At 39.0% G+C, this 20,127-nt stretch overlaps 1 protein-coding gene across 1 annotated transcript in view; it reads right to left on the reverse strand.

Moving 5' to 3' along the window:
* The window catches only part of MYLK (myosin light chain kinase), a 140,589-nt gene that overhangs the window by 74,968 nt on the left and 45,494 nt on the right, over nt 1-20,127 (reverse strand). The window contains exons 11-13 of the mRNA XM_058027524.1: nt 8,452-8,589; nt 7,615-7,812; nt 6,181-6,427 (exon numbers count right to left, since the gene is read on the reverse strand). Of these exons, the coding sequence (XP_057883507.1) occupies nt 6,181-6,427; nt 7,615-7,812; nt 8,452-8,589 (583 nt within the window). The remainder of the gene's footprint in view (nt 1-6,180; nt 6,428-7,614; nt 7,813-8,451; nt 8,590-20,127) is intronic.

The raw sequence follows: 20,127 nt of genomic DNA on the forward strand, positions 1-20,127 counted from the left end.
AAGAGAAACAGTGGATCAGCCTACCATGAAAACTACAAAGAAATTGGTAGGTTTGATCAAAGTATCTTGATTGTAAAGGCCTGCTGATAGAAACATATCTTAAGACCACTAACAACAAGAAACCAGAGGAATGTTTTAACACTTTGACATCCATTAAGTCAGAATATGTACACTACAAACTGCTATTGAAAGCAATCCATGAGGACAGCACTGAAAGCCACAATCCTCATTTCCTTCAATACAAAAAACTAGATAATATCTGAGTACCAAACAGAAACTGTCCAAAGGGCAGGAGAGGATCCAAGTCAAGGTACAGAGTGTTGAACTCAGCCCTGCACTGGAGACCTGCCATTCTTACTCACTCATATGTGTGGCCTCCATTTGGAAGCAAGAGAAATAGAAAGAAGCTAAGACAAATGGAAAGATAAATAATAAGAATAGCAAGTCACCTCCTCTCAACATACTGATTGGGATAAAATTATGGCAGGGTAGCAACATTGCTGAAAACCTCTTGTTTTCATATAATGCATTTCAAACTGGCCCCTTTTGCTGCTATTGGAACTCCTGAGGTTTTTTTCTCTGCTTCTCCAAAGTTTTTAAGCTCTGGAGCTGCTCATTCACCAGTTCTTCAGGGCTTTAACAGGCTGCTGGTTTACCTGAAGAGCCCTCCTGTTCAGGACTTAAAACCAATCCAGAGCTGACAAAGGACAAGCCATGCATGCTGAAGTACAGACAATTTGCAGAGTACATTAAATGTTGAGGCAGCCCTGCTCAGCTTCTGCCATGACTGTTTGGTAAAAATATTTGTCCACAAGAATTGTGTCACCAGTGGGAGAGGCTGAAGTAACAGAGACAGCAGTGTCCCAGGAGAGGAATTCAGGGATACTGCATGTGGTCCTGACACTGTGAAGAATGGCAGCATTTCTGCAGGACCCATTTCTGCAAGGCATCTTTCCCTCTGCAAATTCTTTGCATATGCGAAGAAGCAAATAAGGCAGGCAAAGTAAATCCTTCTAAAGTAAGCTGTTTTTCACAGGGTTTGGAAAATAAAGGAGGGGGTAAGAAAGTAGGAGAGCATTTTGTTCTTTCTATTTTTAAAACCTTGGGAAGCACTTACAAATTATGGCAACTGTGGGACATACAAGTACCTAGATGGAAAAATTATTCACAAGGTAGTTTTTTGATCTTAATTATGATTTCTGATTCATGAATGGCTGAAAAGCAGACTACTGGATACAAAACTTGAGTCTGTGTCTGTTTAAAAGTGTAGCCTTCCCAGGGTAAGGCCTGCTCCCAGTGAAATCAAACGGATGATTTTAGGAGCAGGGAGAACAAATTCTTGTCTTCTGAATTCAGTGACAGAGTCTAAAAAGGTGAAGTTAAAAACACTGACCCAGCTTGGAGATCACAGGATGGAAAAAGAGAAACAAGCCAAGAAAAATGAAGAAGGATTGGGTGATTTAATACCAATTTCAATCAAGAATAATCCCAGAACCTTGGTAAATGTTTTTGACATTTATACAATTTCAGAATCCAGGCAAGGCAAAGATGCATAGGGGCAGTTAGAAAAAAGAGAGCCTCGCAGTACATGGGCACATCTTCAAGTCTTTCACATCTCTCCTGTTTTGAATCTTGGTAATAAAAACATTACTTGTGCAGCTTGAGATTCTCTGTGTTGGCATTTTGTCAACAAAACCCAGACAGATCTTAGTGGCTCTGTTATTGTGGAGCAATGATAGACATGGATAAAACCTGTGCTTAGTAGCTTTGCTGTGAAGAAGTGCCTGGAAGTGTTGACTTTTGCAGGACTATTCTGTAGAATGCTCATGCACAGGTCTTATCTTTAAAATGTCAAGGAATATTAATAAAAAAGCCCACCAAAAACAAATAAAACCCCAGCTGCAAAGCCCAAGGCAATTTTAAAAATAGCTCTGTGTCCTATTGTGGGATCAGTTTTCTCTGGAATGGCTTTTATGTTCAAAATATCTTGAAATACTAGTTTCTTGGCAGAACCTACTCAAATATTTTCACTGAACCTTAGATGAGACTTATTGTCTGCATGTCCCTAGGAAGCACTCCCTGGAGGAACAGGAAAAAAAGCAGTTGTAATTATACTGAGGGGACATACTGAAATTTCCTACCAGCCTACCAAGTGTGAAATAAATATTGCAGTGTAAATGACATTTTTTCTAGAATGAACTGAAAGGGGCGAAGAAGTTGATCCCGACTTATAGCTGGTGCTTGAGTACAGGTACCTGCAAATCCTCAGAAAGAGGTTTTGAAGCTTCTCTGTGAGTAAAATGGAGAGATAGCCCAGACTTCATGAAGCTTTAGCCCCAAAGAAAGCAGATGATCTACTGGATCACAACTCTAGCTGGTATAAAGCAGAACGGCTCTACTGGCTTCAAAGAGGACGCACTCATTTACCTCACTTGAATGTTTTGCCAAAAGCTTTTTGTACCTGAAAGAACAATATTTTAATTTGCATTTTACAGCACTAAGTGGGAGGATGGAACAAGAAGGAGTAATGGCTTTCTTCTCTAAAAATAGACAATGTATTAATAGGAGAAAACAAGGTTTGCAAACTGAATTTTACAGAAAGACAGAGCTATATTTACTGTTTAGCTTAATGAAATGTAATCTTAGGAGTGCTTTTACATTATTTATCAAAATATCTAAATCAATACTAATCAACACTAACCAAGCTTGTATGGAAGATGGAGTGTGGGAGAAGAAAAACACTTCATGTCTGAGAAGACAAAGGATAAAAAAGCAGATGATTTGTTTAAGGAACTGCAGCATGATTTCTGAGGTGTCTCATATTGATTGTGTTGCTATAAAGATAAATGTTTTGCTCAAAAATCCCAGTCTCTGTCCAGTTCTCACATTTATAATGTACGCACTGAAAGAATATGGAAAAGTCATATTGGGATAACAGGATACCAGTGTCTGCATCACTGGAAGGATGCAAAAGATAGGAGGGGAAATAGGTATCTTTGTTTTTATGAGTAGGGAAAAGGATTTTTATTTTCCATTTAAAGCATTTTGAAGGCTGTAAAATGTCCAAATTTCAATAGATGACCTGCAGAAGTGGGTGAATCTGTTCTTTTAATATTTATGCAGCACTATTCCTCAGAGCCTGAGACATAACAGGCTCAATGGAACATTATTAAGACAATTAAAATAAAAAATGCAAATATAGAGGAATCAGGCCTATGTAGGTTTAAAAAAAAGGACCAGAAGGGGCTAAAAATCCAGTCTTATAAGTCTGCTAAATAGTATAAGACAAAGCAAAGATGTTTTCTAAATAATGCTGAGGGACGGTAAGACAGAAAGCCAATGAACAATCATGGATGGATAACACCAGGATCACACTGGGCTCCACATCCTTATCAGCTCACTCTAACTGACGGAGAAAGAACCAGCAAGAGTCAAACAGATTAAGACCAAAGATTTAATTTGTGAGCAGCCAACACAACAGAAGAATTGTAGAGGTATCAGGACAGAATTTAGAGTTTAAGAATAATGGAGAACAAAATGGTAAAATAATTAACACTAATAGGAAACTGTGCCTGGACTAAATTAAGAGAGTTGGAGAAGGAGTGACTCCCTAAGAGCAGCTATGCAACCTGCTTCTAAAATTAATATGTGAAAAGGAGCTGCATATTTTATTTGAAATGAAAATGATTATGTTTAAAAATAGCCTACTGTCAACTCGGTAAACTCTTTAGTGAATTGATTTATGTTTTGTCAGTTATTCCATATTTGTTAATGGACTTTGTAGGAGTTTTTGAGAGAAAGACACAAAACACAGCTCTCTTCCTCTCAGGTACTGTTAAAACAGTTTCTGAATATATAAACACTTCTTAATCAAGTATTCAAGACAAATGCAGCCAGTTCAACAGCTGTTTCATCAAGACTATTTAGTGCTGAAGATTACTGCAACTCTATTGCTAACTCAAAGTTACACAGTTGATTTTTGGCTCCTTGGATATGCCCGAGGCTGTTACCTCTCTGTTACTCACAGTACACATCCAGTGCCTAAAAACATATGACTTTCTGTTCTCTGAACATTCACTGGAATTTTACAAATGACAGCAGGGTAGAATGAGGTATCAGCATTCCCTTTGCTGTAATTGCAGCACAGCATTACTCATTATGGATTAGAAAAAGCCAGAATGTATGCACTGATCTTTGTGAGGTCCCCAGCTATTTCTGCAGTGAAAGGAATAGGGAATAGCTACAACTAGCATGTAATCTGCTTTCTTGTTTTAGAGCTACAACTTTACTTTTTGTCCTTCCCCCTAAAAATTCCTCTCATCTACTCATTGTCTGGAATAGTTTCCTTTCTAAGTGTACATTCCAGAGTTATGATAATATGAGACTTCTACTTTGAAAAAAGAGCTCCAGTGATGAATTTGATCTGAGTGATCACCAACTACACCTGATCAAGACAGTCCTACATCAGTCCCAACAAAACTCTCTTGGCTCTCCTTTGTCCTCTTTCATTCTTCCACCCTTGAAGTTTTGCTGAAATATCTCATTGTCTTTTCATTCCAAGTGGAACCAGCATATCATAAGAGAAGATGCCCAGGGCAAACACACTGAGGTGTGGAAATGTACCAGCAGCAAGGAGCAATTCTCACAGTTTCTGCTCTCTCCTGTTGAGGTTGGTGACCTGAATGAAATTGAACCGGCATTTCTAATCCTGCCAGAGATACTGAGTGGTAGAAACACCCCTGATCCCCAAAGGACAATAAATGCAAGGATTTCTGTAGACATGAGCTGCTCAAATGAGCATTATGAATGTCCCAGATGACCTGGGCCAATTGCAAAAAAGCCAGCTCTGAAATGAGCCAGTTCACAGCTTATTGCAGACTACAAAGGGCCTAAATCTACTGAAGAGCTGATTTGCAGGAAGGTCATAGCACATGTGGCTCTACCTACATAAATGTTAATAAGACTTGAAATTAGGTATAGAAAAACATTATAGAAAATCTTGATATTCAACATCTGTAATTTTCTAAAACATCCTTTTCTGAAGAAAAATAAGTGCCTCATTTGACTTTAAACACTAAAATATACTGAAGCTTCTTTGTGTCTGCCTGTCATAGTCCATGAAATCATACCTTCAAGCTAGGAGACATTTACATAGTGACATATCCTTCATTTGGGCCACATTGGTTGGAAAAAAACTATGTCTATAAAAAATTAAACTCATTGTTTACAAGCTAAATAGGTTGAATTTATTAAGAAATCCCCTCCTTTCTTGCATTAAGAAGATATGGGTAATTTATTTGCAAGTAGGCAAAGGATAATTCAGACTTGTACACCTGGCCTAAAAAGTGAGTGTGTGGAGAAAACCAAATAATTTTCTTCCAGTGTAATGGACTCAAATGCCCATGATGATGAAGTAATTTTAATAAAGAAAGGCCCAAGCACTATCCAAGTAAAGGAACTACATCTATGCACAGTAAATAGCACAGAATGATCTCCATTGCAGGTGTAAAGCGCTGTGGCACTTTCTAAAAGGTAAGGATCTAGCAAATCTAACTCTTCATTTAAAGTCCAATTATTCTACCAGAATAAAATACAATTAAATTCAAAACAAGTCTTCCAGATATTGTAGGAATGCCAAGATGTTCAAAGCATCAAGGTGCCTTATTTCAAAGATATGTCAGCAAAAGGAGAGAACTTGCTTACAAGATTCAGACATTTCAAACATGGCCAGGAAACACTTTTCCCCTTAAAGGTATGGATCTTGTGTAACTGCCCTCCCTAGACAGCTTGTTCCCATGGAAAGAGGCATCCTTACAAATACTTAGAGAGATGCCAAACATGATAAACAATAGCTCCAAAACTCAGGACATTGATTGTGGTTTTCCTTGCTAGAAATTGCTTCCCATATTGCTGCCACAAAGCTTTGTTTTATAGGATCACAAAAAGAAGCCATACTACTTTGTCGTTTTTTCTGACTCTTCTTGTGTTTCCTCTCTTCTCTTGGATTTTTATTAGTTCTTTTTTTATCCGTCAGAAATATTCTGTTCCTTTAGTACCCTAATGTTCCACTTGAATAGGATGGGACTCCTGTCTTCTTTGAGTGGGAATTTTAACTTGAAGGTAAATATAACTAATTGGTCTTTGATATAACCAATTGGTTCTTTTTCACGGACAACGTACCTGAGCTGAATTTCATACTGCCCTGCATGACGTGACTGCACGTTCCTCAAGACCAGTGTGAAGATATCTTCATTTTGCAGGATTTCACACGCTGATCCCGGCATTATTTCCTTCCCATCTTTAAACCAGTGAACAGTGGGGAAAGGATCTCCAGCAATGGCACAGGATATCAGGACATTTTGCCCAGGAGTTGCTGTCACTGATCTTGGTTTGCTAATGAACCAGGGCTGAATACCATCCTGAGGTTCTGTAGTTTACAAACACAGTTTACAAGTCAGAAGAAAATGCCAAGCTTGAATGCCACCACTAAGCTAACTAATTTCAGGGAAGGCAATCACAGGCAAGGAAAGTTATTTTGAACATGCATGGTATAAGTTTTTAATCTGAAAATAAGTCAGACTTTAATTTTGGAAGTAACTTGTGTTTGTACTAAAATTAATCATTTACTTGGCACTTTACTGGCTTGATCCAAGCTTATATTAAGAGCAAAACAAAGGGACTTTAAAGCTGCCCTAAAAGGAATCTTGGAGATTTGTCCTTAGAGAATAGGGGTAGGAATAGCTTTAAGGCCAAGTAACAGTACTATGACTGCTGTGCAGTTGAGAGCTCATGCAATAAATCATCATTAACAATTGCATAAAATTGCATTTAATATAGAAGACTGACCCCGAGGCCAGATCTCAGGGGGGACTGGGGGAGAGAGGAAGGTCTGAATTCAGAGCAGACAGTGACAGCAGACTAAACAGCTCTCTCAAACACTGCAGATAAGATATTCCACATTAAAATAATAAAAGTCTCACAGTGATTTCCACTAATTCTCAGTAGTGGCTATGAGGAAATGTCAATATTCAGTAGTACCAGAAGAAGTCCCTGTCACAAAGGTAGTGTGTGTCCAGGCACAGAAAGTTTGTAGGTACTTGAGTGTTTGCTGTGGGGTTAACATCATGTGAGGACATTTAAAGCCAAATTTTTTGCAGCAAGTTCTCAGATTGCAGAAATCATGTCTTCCTCACCCGCTACCACTACACTGCTAGCATTAAAGCCAGGATACCTAGCTCCTAAAAAGCTTTTTCAAAGACTAAGGACTTCAATTAGAAACAAAAACATATCAAAAGGTTCACTTTAATCCATAGTTAAGTAAGCCTGATAGTTGTAATCTAAAGCTGCATTTAGCAGAAGTTTTGCACTGTCCCTAGAAATAGGACTCAGGAATGCATTTTTGAAATAGTAACATAATGTTCCAGAGTGAAAAGATTTTTTTTTCAAGCTGCTTCTGCTCAACATCCTTTTTAATTCAGATGCAGAGACTGAGAACTTGAGCGTCCTTCACAACAAGCCTTATAAACACGCATGTATTTTAAACAGAAATTCCTCCAACACAATAGAATAATAATTTTCTTTCACCATATTATAAAGTGAAGAGGAGTTTTCTACCTTGAACTGTCAACGTAGCTTGTGTTTGACTTTCTCCTACTTCATTCCAGGCTTCACAGGTGTATTTGCCTGTGTCTTCAGGAAACACCTCCTGGATGTACAGACTGTACTCATTGCCTTTCTTCTCAAAGTGGAAATCTTCTGTCTCCTGGATTTCTTTCCCATTATGCAGCCAGATAATTTCAGGAGATGGGTTAGCTAAAAATAAGCAAGCAACAAAAATCTGAGACACACACACAACCCCACCATATGTCAATTAATAAAAGGAACAAGTTTGGGGGGTTTTGACACCTGATTCTGCAATTTCATCTCCAAAACATTCAGGAATTTCTATTATAAACTCTGTCAGTGCTGTGTAATGTGAAATGGTCTGTATTATTATGATTAAAATACAAATGATTTAGGGAAGCATGCATACAAAATGAGAGGGAAAATGAGTTTTAGACACCACAAAGATGGTTATTAAGAGTTTCTGATACCAAAGTTCATAACAGGACTGCTCTTTCTGTAGCACTAATCTTACCCCAGCTGACAGGAACTCAATCTTTTTTGGTTCACAACAAAAGCTATTACAAGTCCACTTCAACAAGAGGACCCATATTAAACTTATATCACTATATCATTCCAGTCAAGAAACATTTCTACAGGTCTGAACATGTTAAATATGGACAATGTTCAGCCACGCTGATGATCACATTAGACCAACCTAGCTTTTAAAAACTGATTCCTAGAAATATTATTTCCAAATGCAAAGACACCTGCTAAAAATATGGGAAAAACCACATGCTTTGCAGCAGGATTTAGTTTTTTATGTAATACTCTTCTATAGCTACACACCTGATACCTCCACAGTCATTATCACTTGACTTCCATCCATTACTTTGAGGTCAGTCAGGCCCTGAAGGAAGATGGGTGCAAAAGTCTTGTTTAACTTTGTAGCCTGTGCATTCTCTGCCTTCTTGCTGCTCTTCTTTTCTGTGAAGTCAAAAAAAGAACAAAAGGGGTCTCTTACTGGAATTTTCATGACAAACTTTAACTGACCTTAGGCTCAATATGAATTTGAGACAGTGGTTTTGCTTCAGCTCTCAGAAGGCAAAAATAACTGAAACCACCTAATATAGCTGTTTTGCCTTGCCAGTATTCCAAGCAGAAAGACAAGAAATAGGAATGGAGCTGTCTTCCTTCCGAGAATCATCTTAAATCATTGTTAACAGATATCAGAAAGTATCACTGAGAAATCACACTCATTTTTCCCCAAGTACACATGCTCAGGTGAAAAAAAAAAAAGCAAAGCAACCCAAAAACTTGTAACCAAAAATTCAGTGCCTGTAATCACTGCTAAATTAATCTGAAACCCCTAGGGTATGTTACAAGTTGCCATTGCTGTGACTGATGAAATGTAGAAATGTGAGCTTGCTGCAGCACAGGATTTGTAACTCTGTAAGTAATTATAAACCATTTAGATTGTTAGATGGTCAATATCCAATAGGTTTGAGGTCACCACCCTCCCCTCCTGTACTTCACTTCAGCAATTGATTGATGATGGGAAAGACTGAAACCTGAGGTTATCAATATATATCAGAAAACTGTTGGATTAGGGCTTTTAAATTTTTTCTTTTGAGGCTGTACAATCAAATATTGAGGGAATTTAGAATTAAATAATCCACTCTTAAGTCTATCTGTGATATGCTGTTTCCACTAGCCACAGCCATTCAGAGGCTCTGAAACAAGACCATTTAACTGTGATCTATATGGTACAGTAGATCAGGAAGTCTACTCCTGCTCTAAAAACCTGAGCAACGACACTTCTTGAAGCCCAAACAGTGATCATGACCAAATATAAAAGTCATAAATATTTATCAGTCCCTTGGATACACTTTTTGTTTGGTTTAGCTTGTTTTCAGATCTCTTACATCTTGCCTTTAAAATTCCAGCTCTACGTTCTATCCACAAGTGAAAATACTTTTATTTTGCTTATCCCTACCTTCAAAATTTTCAAAGGAATATCAATCACATCCAAAATAGTATTACAGAAAGTGCCAGGCCAGAGGAAAACCACAATTCATAAAATTAGTTATTAGAAAACAAAGACAGCAACTCACTGAGAAAGCCCACTGAACCTCCTGGAGGTAAAAAGTTAAATTTGTACTGGGGTAATTTGAGCTCAGCATAAATTTGGAAGCAGCCTGGAGGGGAAGTTTTTCCTCTTCTCTAGCAAAGCTTTTTCTAGCCAAAATCTTGTCTCACTGGCTCATGCTGCAGGTCTTTTCTTGGCACTGAGCAGGGAGACATTGATGCATGTGAGAATGGAAATATGGGACCTGAGTGAGAGCTGTTTGGATTGGTGCTATGGAAGCACAAATCTGCAGTGCCTGATTCACCATCAGACCACACTGATCAGCCTTAGGGCTTCCCACAGCACCTGCTTGGAAGTGACTAATGCTGCACAGAAAATAGCCAAGAAGCTGGGGGAAACTCTTCCAGAGAAATAAACTTCTGTGGTTCACCATAGCCCTCTGTTGTGTAATGGTTCTCTGTTGGTTACTCAGAGAAGCTGCTGTACTAAGCAATATCAGCACATGCGCCTTCCCTGCTCTAATGCCCTGCAGGAAATCCCTTTGTCCCTCAAAGGGAAACCCTGTCACAAAATGTGGGGGAAAGAAGAAATCCACATAATGAAAAAAAGGAGGAAAAGAAAGGAAGAAAAGGAAAAAAAAGCCAATAAAACCCCTAAAAAACGAGAAAAAGAAAGGAAGAAAAGGAACAAAAAAACCAATAAAGCCCTGTAAGACAGGAAAAAGGCATAGGAAAAAAAAAGAATGAAAAGTATAGTTAAATAAAAGTTCTTGTTATCCTTTTTACTGAAATAACTGATAACACTGCAAATCTAGAAGGCAGATATACAAGAAGAGGAAAGCAGGGAAAGAAAAACAAAAGCAGAGGTGTGGCTCTAGACCAACAAAGGAATCATGGCTAAAACAACCAGTATTCTTACCCAAACATGTGTCATCAAGGACACAGCAAATATATGGCTAATAAGTCTGATTTCATGGCAACTTGAACAGGGTTTCTTCAAAACACAAGCTTTCCCCCTACTCTAAAAATACATAGTTTTAAAGGAGATCCTTAATCTTGTGCTGCTGTTGTTTAAAAGTGCATGTTAATCAGTAGCATTTCATACCAACAATTTAATCAGAATATCACAAAAATAATCAAATATTTATTGATGTAGCAGCAACAATTAAAAAGACTTTAGTTCTAACACAAAAATGCTATTTCGTTAAGAAAGCACGAGGGCTGATTTAATGTAATTTTTTTTTTCCTTTACTTAAAATTTGATGTTGTGGACTTCTAGACTTAGAAAAAATTAAAGTTACCTACTGACAACTTTAGTTTCTCACAGATGTTTTACACAAGAAAATGCAGTCCATTCTAATTCTGTTATTTAGTCTAAAATAATTGCATTTTTTCAGAAGGGACTGGTACAATCTTGCAGAGGCCAAATTACAAAGCCTGAATGTTAACTATTTTCACATTCTTCCAAAGCTTGTAAATGCTTTTAGTTGTTTATTTATGATAGCACTATGCAGTGACTCAGTGTTTGATGAATGCTTTAACATTTCACAATTTTACAAAGTAATAGCAATACTCTACATATAATATACCTAAGGGCTCCTTTAATTTTAGCCTTACAGGTCTTCTTTGGAAAACAACAATAAAATTGATTTTGGAGTGAAAAGATGGGATGCTGATCATTTGAGATTAAGCAAATAACTCTTATTCCTATTTATGTTGAAAAGATACTGTGTGATTTTACTTCCTTTTGAAAACACCTGGCCTTATTTTGACACTAAAATATTGAAAGGAAAACCATACACAAAAAGCTGTTTGAGAAAGGGTGGCTTCAAGTGCAACAACCATAGAAGTTCACATTCCCTGGTCACTGCTAGGTGCTTGCTAGTTTCATACATCAGGAACAAAATCCATGACCTGTACCAGGAAAAAAGTAGGGAAGCAGAAATGAAAACAGGACACAAATAACAAACTGCACAGAAAGTCCTGGCCAGGATTAGTGCTTGCTTTCCTTCATTCCTCTAAAGTCCCTTTGACCACATAAACTCTGCTGAGGTTCAAAATCCATATGCTCTCAGGGAGTGCTGGCCTCGGAGCCCAAAGCAGGAGGACAGGAGGAAAAGAAGAAGGCAGAGGTAAAGTTCCCAGCTGAGATACTGCAAGTCACTGTGCTTCTGGCTGCAACATCCTCTTTCATAACACTGCAGGGTATTTCTGCTGCCAAAACTACAGACAATAAGAATACGGCACATCTGGCACCAGAAAGGAAATCTGGAACCCAAGGAAAATTTTGTTTGACATTAGCATAAAGGCATGACTTCATTATGTATCTATGCATCCTCAAGCTTATTCAGCTGGATGTGAAAAAAGAGGAGATCTGATCTCTGTCTATTATGTTAATGCTCTCTAATCACCTACAGCCATTTAATAGCTCCCTCATCACTCTTAATTCTTTTTGCTCTCACGTAGGAGTAGGTTCATCTCTAAGAATGAAAAATAAGAATACAAGAGTCAACACACAGTTACTAAAAATTTCTCTGCCAGTTAATTTTCTCTGTCCCTTTCCTTTCCTCAATCAGCTTTTGCTAATGCACTCAATTCCCTCCCCCCCATCATGCCAAGGCAGTTCATGGGGGACATCAGAGAGCCCTACCTACTGCTCCTACAGATGGGCTTGATTAAACACAGGTACATTTCAATGACTTCTTTTCAGACCTTGTGTCCAGTGTACTTTACTGTAGCTTACAAAAGCTGCCACCATTTTATAGCCACAGCTGTTGGTTTTACACAGGTTAAATAGTGTAAGATAATACAGAAGAGAGCTATGATTTTCTGAGAGGCATCTCACAGAGAACAATTTTTGCACAGAGCCTGGCATAATGTGTAAGCCCAGTTGGAACCTTTCTAATGGACAGTGATCCCTCTGTCATTTCAACAGGTTTTTGATAAGGTGTTACAAAGATAGATTTAAAAGTCCATCACAATGATCCCACTTAAAAGTTTCCTGTTCTTTGCCCTTCCTCAGGCTTTAATATACATGAATGTTGGGAAACAGCAAGTAATAAGATGCACAGCTCAGTGGGAAACACAGCCTGGGAGACCAGAAATAGTAAGCAAAGCATGTAAATGGTACTTTTTATACCCACATATATTTTCAACAAAGCAAAAGGAATATAGGCTCTTCCCACCACATTCCCTTACCCCTGAGGGTTCATTTTTTTTATTAGAAAGGCACTCTAATAAGCACTCAAATCTATGTTTAAAAAAGCCACTTACTGCATTAAATCCATAGAGATTAAGGAGAATTTAAATTCCTTCAATTTCTTAGGAAAAATACAAATTCTCAGTATATTCAGATGGCAATGGGAAAAGATATATTATCTTTGATGTAAAACTATTTCTACTAATCTCTTATTCTCTATTCCATGATTTGTGTAATCAATAGTAAGATGATCAATCTACAGTGACTATATACAAATATGGACTATTTATTAACCTGTATTATTAGAAATTCAGAGTGATAAAAAATGCTCTCCTTTTATTTGAATTTTCTCAATCCAGGTTTTAAAGAGTCCTTACATAAATTTACCTTCTGCATATCTGCAGACTGGAAGTTATTGCAAGAAGAATCTTAATGTTAGATGTGGGTCTAAACTGAAATAAACTTGAATTCTGTTAAGCCTTGACCTGGATCAGGACTTAGGAGTTCAGAATATTTGTAAACATACTTATATTGATAAGCAATGGTCAATTATTGAGCTGAAGGTGCATATCTAATAGAAAAGGGGAAAATTAATGCTGCACTGAACAGCTAACCTAGTACAAGTCAATTGCACAATACACCTAGTACCAGTTTAATGGCAATTATGCAACCAACTATTTATATTCTAGGGTAAAAGACACAGATAAATCTATATCCTTGAGAGAAGGAAAAAAATAATTGATAATTGCACACTGCCATTCCCAGATTTGCTGCTGAAACTGAAGAAGAATATCCATATGAGGATGAAAACTTTAAGAAGGTTTCCAAGGTTTTACCTGGGCTGTAGTCAAATCAGTTAACATTTTATGGACATCACCTAGTCTAGGAAATTTTCTTGTTAATTTTCCTACCCTGATGTACTGAAGGCATTTTCATGTGAGCTGCAGAATGCTGACATCTCCTGTTGAAATATCAGGACTTCAGCATGCTGGGCACTGCACAGAATCACACAATAACTGAGCTTGGAAGGAGCTTCTGGAGATTGGCCTTTCCAGCCCCCAGCTCAAGCTGGATCAGCTACAGCACTGCATTTACACACAGCTCCAGTGCAGCAACTCAGTGGCCAAGGCCAGGGTTACAACTGGTCACAAGTCAAGGACACACAAAGAATAGAGAGTTTGCTGCCTTATGTTCAGAACACTGCAAAACCTCACAGTGTTTAGTCTTACAAGAGCTTTAATTATACTGGAGGAATCTGTTTGCCAGCATTGTGGGGTTGGCTGCCAAGCAATGCCTGCTCCAAGCCGTGCGGAAGGGCTGCCTCGGCAACATTTACCATTTATGGTGCTTAAATATCAGTCTGGCTCACAGGCCAGTAACTCACTGAGCTGAGGAGAATGCTTAACTCACAAAGCTCTGTGTGAGCAGGCTCAGAGAGAGAAGCACCAGATTCCACTAAAACCTCTCAAAACAAGACTTGGGTTCACACACAGATCTCAAGCTTGAAAAGAGTTTCACATCCTCAAATGTTTTTGGTGTAAACAAATCCAAGCCATTTCTAAATCTTAAGCTAACAATGCAATCTGTAAAGTTAAGAGATTTTATAAGTCAAAAAATTAATATGAAGACACACATTTGTCTTTCTGTAAAGTGTCTTTGCCTCAGGCATGAGGCATACCATTTTCTACAAGTTTTTCAAAAATTCAAAACTTGATTTATAACGGCATAAAAACGTATGAGACCTTTGTGTTCCTGAGACATCTAGGAACATTTCTGCTTTATTAGAGATCTCAGGTTAGTATGCCATTTTGCAAACTTAGGTCATGAGAACTAGGTGTTCAATGACCTAGCAATGTTATTTACACATTTACCTCCCATCATTTTCTTGCAGTTATAGTCTGTTTTTTGTAAATGGATGGCAAGATTTAAGAGCCGGAACAAGTTATAGTCTGCATGCTGTCCTTGCACAACACAGAAAAACTGTTAACCTAAGACTGACAATGCCCTAAGCCTGTACCAGTCAGGGTGGCTGGGGATATACAAAGGAGACCAAGTTCCACTTTATCTTGTCTGGAAATCTTTATTTTACTCTGGGCTAGGCTTCAAGCCCTATCCTGCAGCTCCATGTATGCTCCTCCTTCCCAGGGTCTTTCCTTTGTATGGGATACCAGCCGGTCAGCGTTTTAACCTCTGTTGCCAGCTCAGTTTGTTCTGCACACAGAGGAGGAATGGAACAGGCTCCCCAGGGAGGTGGTCACAGCACCAAGCCCGCCTGAGTTAAAGAGCTATTTGGACAAGGCTCTCAGGCACAAGATGGGATTCTTGGGGTGGCCTGTGCAGGACCAGGAGCTGGGCCTCATGATCCTGATGGATCCCTTCCAACTCAGCACATTCTATGATTCTGGGATGGCAACTGAGATGGCACCCCAGAAATCCCAATATCAAAAGGCTGCACCAGTAAGAATCATGGTGTGGGTGAACAGTCAGAATAGAACAGACTGTCTCAGGTAAATGGGGTCTACAAGGATTATCTAGTCCAGCTGCCTGACCAGTTCAGAGCAGACCAAAAGTTTGGTCCTGTTGTTAGGGACATTGTCCAAATAATCCTTAAACCCTGACAGGCTTGGGGCACTGATCACCTCTCCAGGAAGCCTGTTCCAGTGTTTGACCACTCTCTCAAAAGGTGATTCCTGATGTCCAGCCAGAACTTCTCCTAGCACAGCTTTCAAATATCCATTGTGCCCCATTGTTGGATTCTAGAGAGAAGAGAACTGCATTCCCCTACCTCCCTCTCTGCTTCCCCTCAAGAGAAAGTTCCAGAAGAGTGCAGGGGTCAGATAAAAAATAGATGTCTGGGTTCAAGCAGACCACTCTGCAGTCAGCAGACCAAATTCCTCCCTGACAGTCTCACTGGAAGCTTCTGCAGCCAAAGTGGTGTTTGCTTTTGCCTTCAGAACTGTCTGCCTTATTAATGACTTACCCTGTTTGTAAGTTATTTACATCAAGTAATTGCTCTTTTGTCACAGACAGCAACTCCATGGAAGGCCTGAGAGCTTGTATACCTACCAAATACATTTGTAAGGCAGCTCAGCTGTCCACTGGTTACAAACTCCCCAGCATTAGAGACCAGTCTGACAAAGGTGCCTCATGTATGCTAGGTCAAGCCAGGTCAGCTCCACAGTGAAAACAGGAATTCTACTGAGTCAGTTCTATTTCACCTTCACATGTACAGTCTCAATTTTAGTGTGACTGCCCAGGTAGATTTTACTTTAATTGCAGGGAGTCGTGATGCATAGATATACCAGTTCCATTAGAGAAAAACCTGGGCTGTGCATGAGCTGAAATGCAATGGAAGCACAGTAAGAACAGGCAGTCACATAAAGCACATGTGTCCCTGAAAATGCCACCAATCTAAAGAGTTACAGCCCCTTCAGCCTTTCCCTTCTCTGGCAAATCCACATGGGAAACAAAATTAATTATCCTGTGGTAATATTAAAACAGTTCAGCTCCTCTCTTGGGTGAGCAATCAAAAGGATACTGTACTAAGAATGCTGTTAGGGAATCCCTCAAAGACAAATAAGACTCAGATTGAGAGCTAAGAAACCAAATTTTAAGTTAGACTAATATAAAGAGGAAAAAAAGAGAAAAAAAAACCACAAAAACATTGTATTTCTGGGTATAGTTGGTGTCAGGAAGGTATTCTAAAGCAAGACCTGTTTGGCATTTAAGTCCATAAAAGATAAGGTAGCTCCAGTATGGCATTGCTTGTGGTTAGTTTTCTGTTCTTGATTAATTCATATTAAAAATATTTTGAACCAAAACACTACCCTGAAAAAAAAAAAAAAAAAAGAGGATCTGTGTATGTGGCCCAACAGCCAGGCCTTCTTTAAAATGAAGCTGCAGAGAAGCACCTCCAGCAGCACACAGCTGTACAAGGTTCCTACCCTCTGTTCTGTTCCTCTGCTGCAAAGCAATGATAGATGCTTCCCTTAGGCAGCTTCTGGAGAGTCTGAAAGATTGAAAAAATCCTGTCAGGTAGTTTGATGGCTGTTGGAGTTCCCATTGGCTAATCCACATCAGCTGCTCTTGAAAACATTCTTTGGGGTAAAATCACACCCCTGCTTTCAAAATTATGCAGGCATATATTCAGTGAACAGGTTTTATATGTATTTTGATGACTTCCAGTTTTCAGTTGAAACTTAGAACATTATAGAATTTGGCAATCCAAGGTGGGACAGTTTGCCCTTTGACCAATGCAGGTTCCCTACTGTTATAATAATCATCTGTTTTCTGTTATTCTAGTACATAATAATTTAATGCTCACAGTATTTGATCATGTGTCATAGTTGATTTAAGGGTAAGTTTCTTCATTTCTTTCTTGTCTTTTTATTTTTTTTTCTGTCAGCATCTCACCTTTTAATTTCATTTATAAGAAACATTAATGCAATATCTGACATTTAAATTATTCTTATTCTGCATGCACTCATCCTTCATTTTTATCCAAATTTGGTTCCCCTTTTTCTGGAAATGATTTATACTAAGAAACTGTCTTTAGAGTGCATTTTTTATATTGATGTCACATCTTCTATCATTAAGAGCTTTCACACATGTTTTGCTTTTGCATTTCATTTTGGTTTCTAGCTGGCATTCCGTTCCACATTTGGTCTTGAGGTCCTGCAAGAAGGCAATTTAAAAAACAATAACCCCAAACTAACTTAGAAGGGTTATAGCTATTGATGAACCATACAGAATGCTGAACGGAGATCTTTGGGACACTCTTGAAAGCTTTGCAACAGAGGTTTCTTTTGATGGTCATGACAGTTTATCTCTGACTTTTCAATAGAGTAACAAAACCCCTCTCCCTTTCACTTAGTGCTCTGAAACCAATTCTTACAGACAAGTGGTCCCACCCAGCTACTGCTCTGGAATGCCTTTTGGATATTTAATAGGACTAGACTGGCATATTTTGTAAAGTCATCTCTAATCACTTATATTATGCTTGAAATAAAGCAAAATACTTTCAAATAAGCAGTGACTTTGATAAGCTGTCACAAACATTTCATCAGTGTTGGCAAGTAAGAGTGTTCTTTGCTTACCTTTGGCAGAAATATGGATCTCAGAGAAACAGAGCTGTGGCCTCCCAAAGAGAGGCTGCTTATTGCAGTGATAACCTTCTTTAAATGATTAATGTCTAAGAAGGCTCCTTCTGAGACAGAAAGAAAAACAACCCACGACCTGAAGACAGCATTTCTCATGATTGAAGGAAAAGATTCCTACCTGAAATGTTTTCTTCCACCTGGTTATATTTTATGGTCCCACTCACACCAGATGGGAGAGTGCCAGGAACAAAACAAACTGGTTTTTCAGACAGCATCTCCCTTTGCTGCTCTGATAAACTGGCTGCAGCAGGGACTGTGGCAGGCTTTCAGGTGGCTCTAATCTGCTCGTGCAGTGACCAATGAATGACTACAGTAATCGGCTTGGAAGGGCTACAGGCTGCCCAACATAGACACTTATGCTGGGGAGGCTGCACTGAGAAAAAAACATGAACAGAAAGTGGTGGGGGAGAAAGGGGAACAGATGTGAGTCCAGGCAAATGCACTGCTGGCAGGGAAAGAGAAATGAGGTCAAGAGCTAATAAGCAGGAGCAGCTCTATCTGCTGAATAGTGTTTGCTTACAAAGAGTATTACGCCTGTATTAAAAAAGGAAGAAAGAAACAAACAAAAAACCAGCAGTGTGCAGACAACAAGCATCAGCAGAATGTGTGGCTGCAGAGCATTAGAGCCCACAGGAGCACTGTGCCTGCCAGCCTGCCCTGCTGCTCTCACTGCCCACTCCTCATGTGCTCCATCTTGAAACAGCCAGTGGTGCTGCTGCCTGGGGCAGGGGGCCTGCAGAAATCTCAAGGAGTGTGCAGTGGGTCAGGTATTTTGTTTGTCATTTACTGCAGAGCTGCAAGGCAGAGGACATTCTCCTAGGAGTCCCAGCAAGGGCTCTAGCTTGATACCATACCTAGAGAAAGCTGGACCAGGCAATCACCCCTCTGACGTGCAGAGTCTGTTTGCAGAATAAGAGAAGCTTACCCATGCAGTACTGATGTGGTTTGGCACAGCAGAGCCCACACTCTTCCTGCAGTCCATAATAATGTGTATCACACCCAGGTACTGGTGTGAGTGTCAGGTAATTAAACATCCCTTTGACACATATTTTCTACAGGTAGATCTGACCTGTAGCTCCCTGTCAGTGATCAGTAACTGTCAGACAACCACATTATCAAAGGGCTTATCTCAGGAATGAGGCAGACCTGAAGAATTATCATCATTTCTGGGAGCTGGCCTTACCTTCCAACTATACCAGTTATTTCCTCCATCTGTATTGCTTTTATACTCTGATTGTCACAGCCTCAGCAAAACAGTAACACCAACTCACTACACATGTGCATCCAGAGTCAATTAACTTTTCCTCGCCTCAGTTTCCTGTTCATAAAAAACCGATTAAACTATTCAACCACCCTGATTAAAAATTATTATTAAATTCATAATAAATAATTTCATAATTTATTCATAGCCTGATTATTAAATTATAAATAAAACTGAGTATCTTCAATCCCCATCAGTGTATAATCACCATATATTTCAGGTGACCTGAATGTACTCTGGAAATTCCTGTTAAGAGATGGTTGGTTTGCTTGTTTTTTTAAGTAGGATGCCTGGTGTGTTTAAAAAGGCTTGTATACCTATTTTCATATCATAGAAAAAGAAGAAAATTGTAATATGAAATGTGAAAATGTGAACACCAAATACAATAGCTTGCATACACAATAACAGGAACAAAACAGTCATGCACATGTTGTTTAAAAACTTTAAAAATAAAATGTGCATCAGCCCCAAAGCCTCCCAAACTTTGATTTTCCTGTGTGCGGAAAACAGGAAAAATGCATAAGAAAAAAAATAATCCTGCATTGAGTAGTAAATGGTACCAGTTCAGGAATTTGTATAATTGAGTGTTTGAATAACACTGGACCATGTTTCTCACTTCTCAGGCTTACATGCATTAGGCCAGTGCACCCCACTCACTGGGAGGTTAAGTTAGAAATTATTCTCATGGTGAAGACATTTGTTAAGCTGTTTTTTTCCAGGGAACCCTGCTCAGTCTCCGAGTTCCTGAGTCTCCTGAGTTCCCCTCTACCTGTGTGTCAGCTTTGAGAAACTGCTGACAGAGGGAGGACAGCTGTCAG

This window comes from Melospiza georgiana, chromosome 7, assembly GCF_028018845.1.
Source record: "Melospiza georgiana isolate bMelGeo1 chromosome 7, bMelGeo1.pri, whole genome shotgun sequence".
Lineage (NCBI taxonomy): Eukaryota > Metazoa > Chordata > Aves > Passeriformes > Passerellidae > Melospiza > Melospiza georgiana.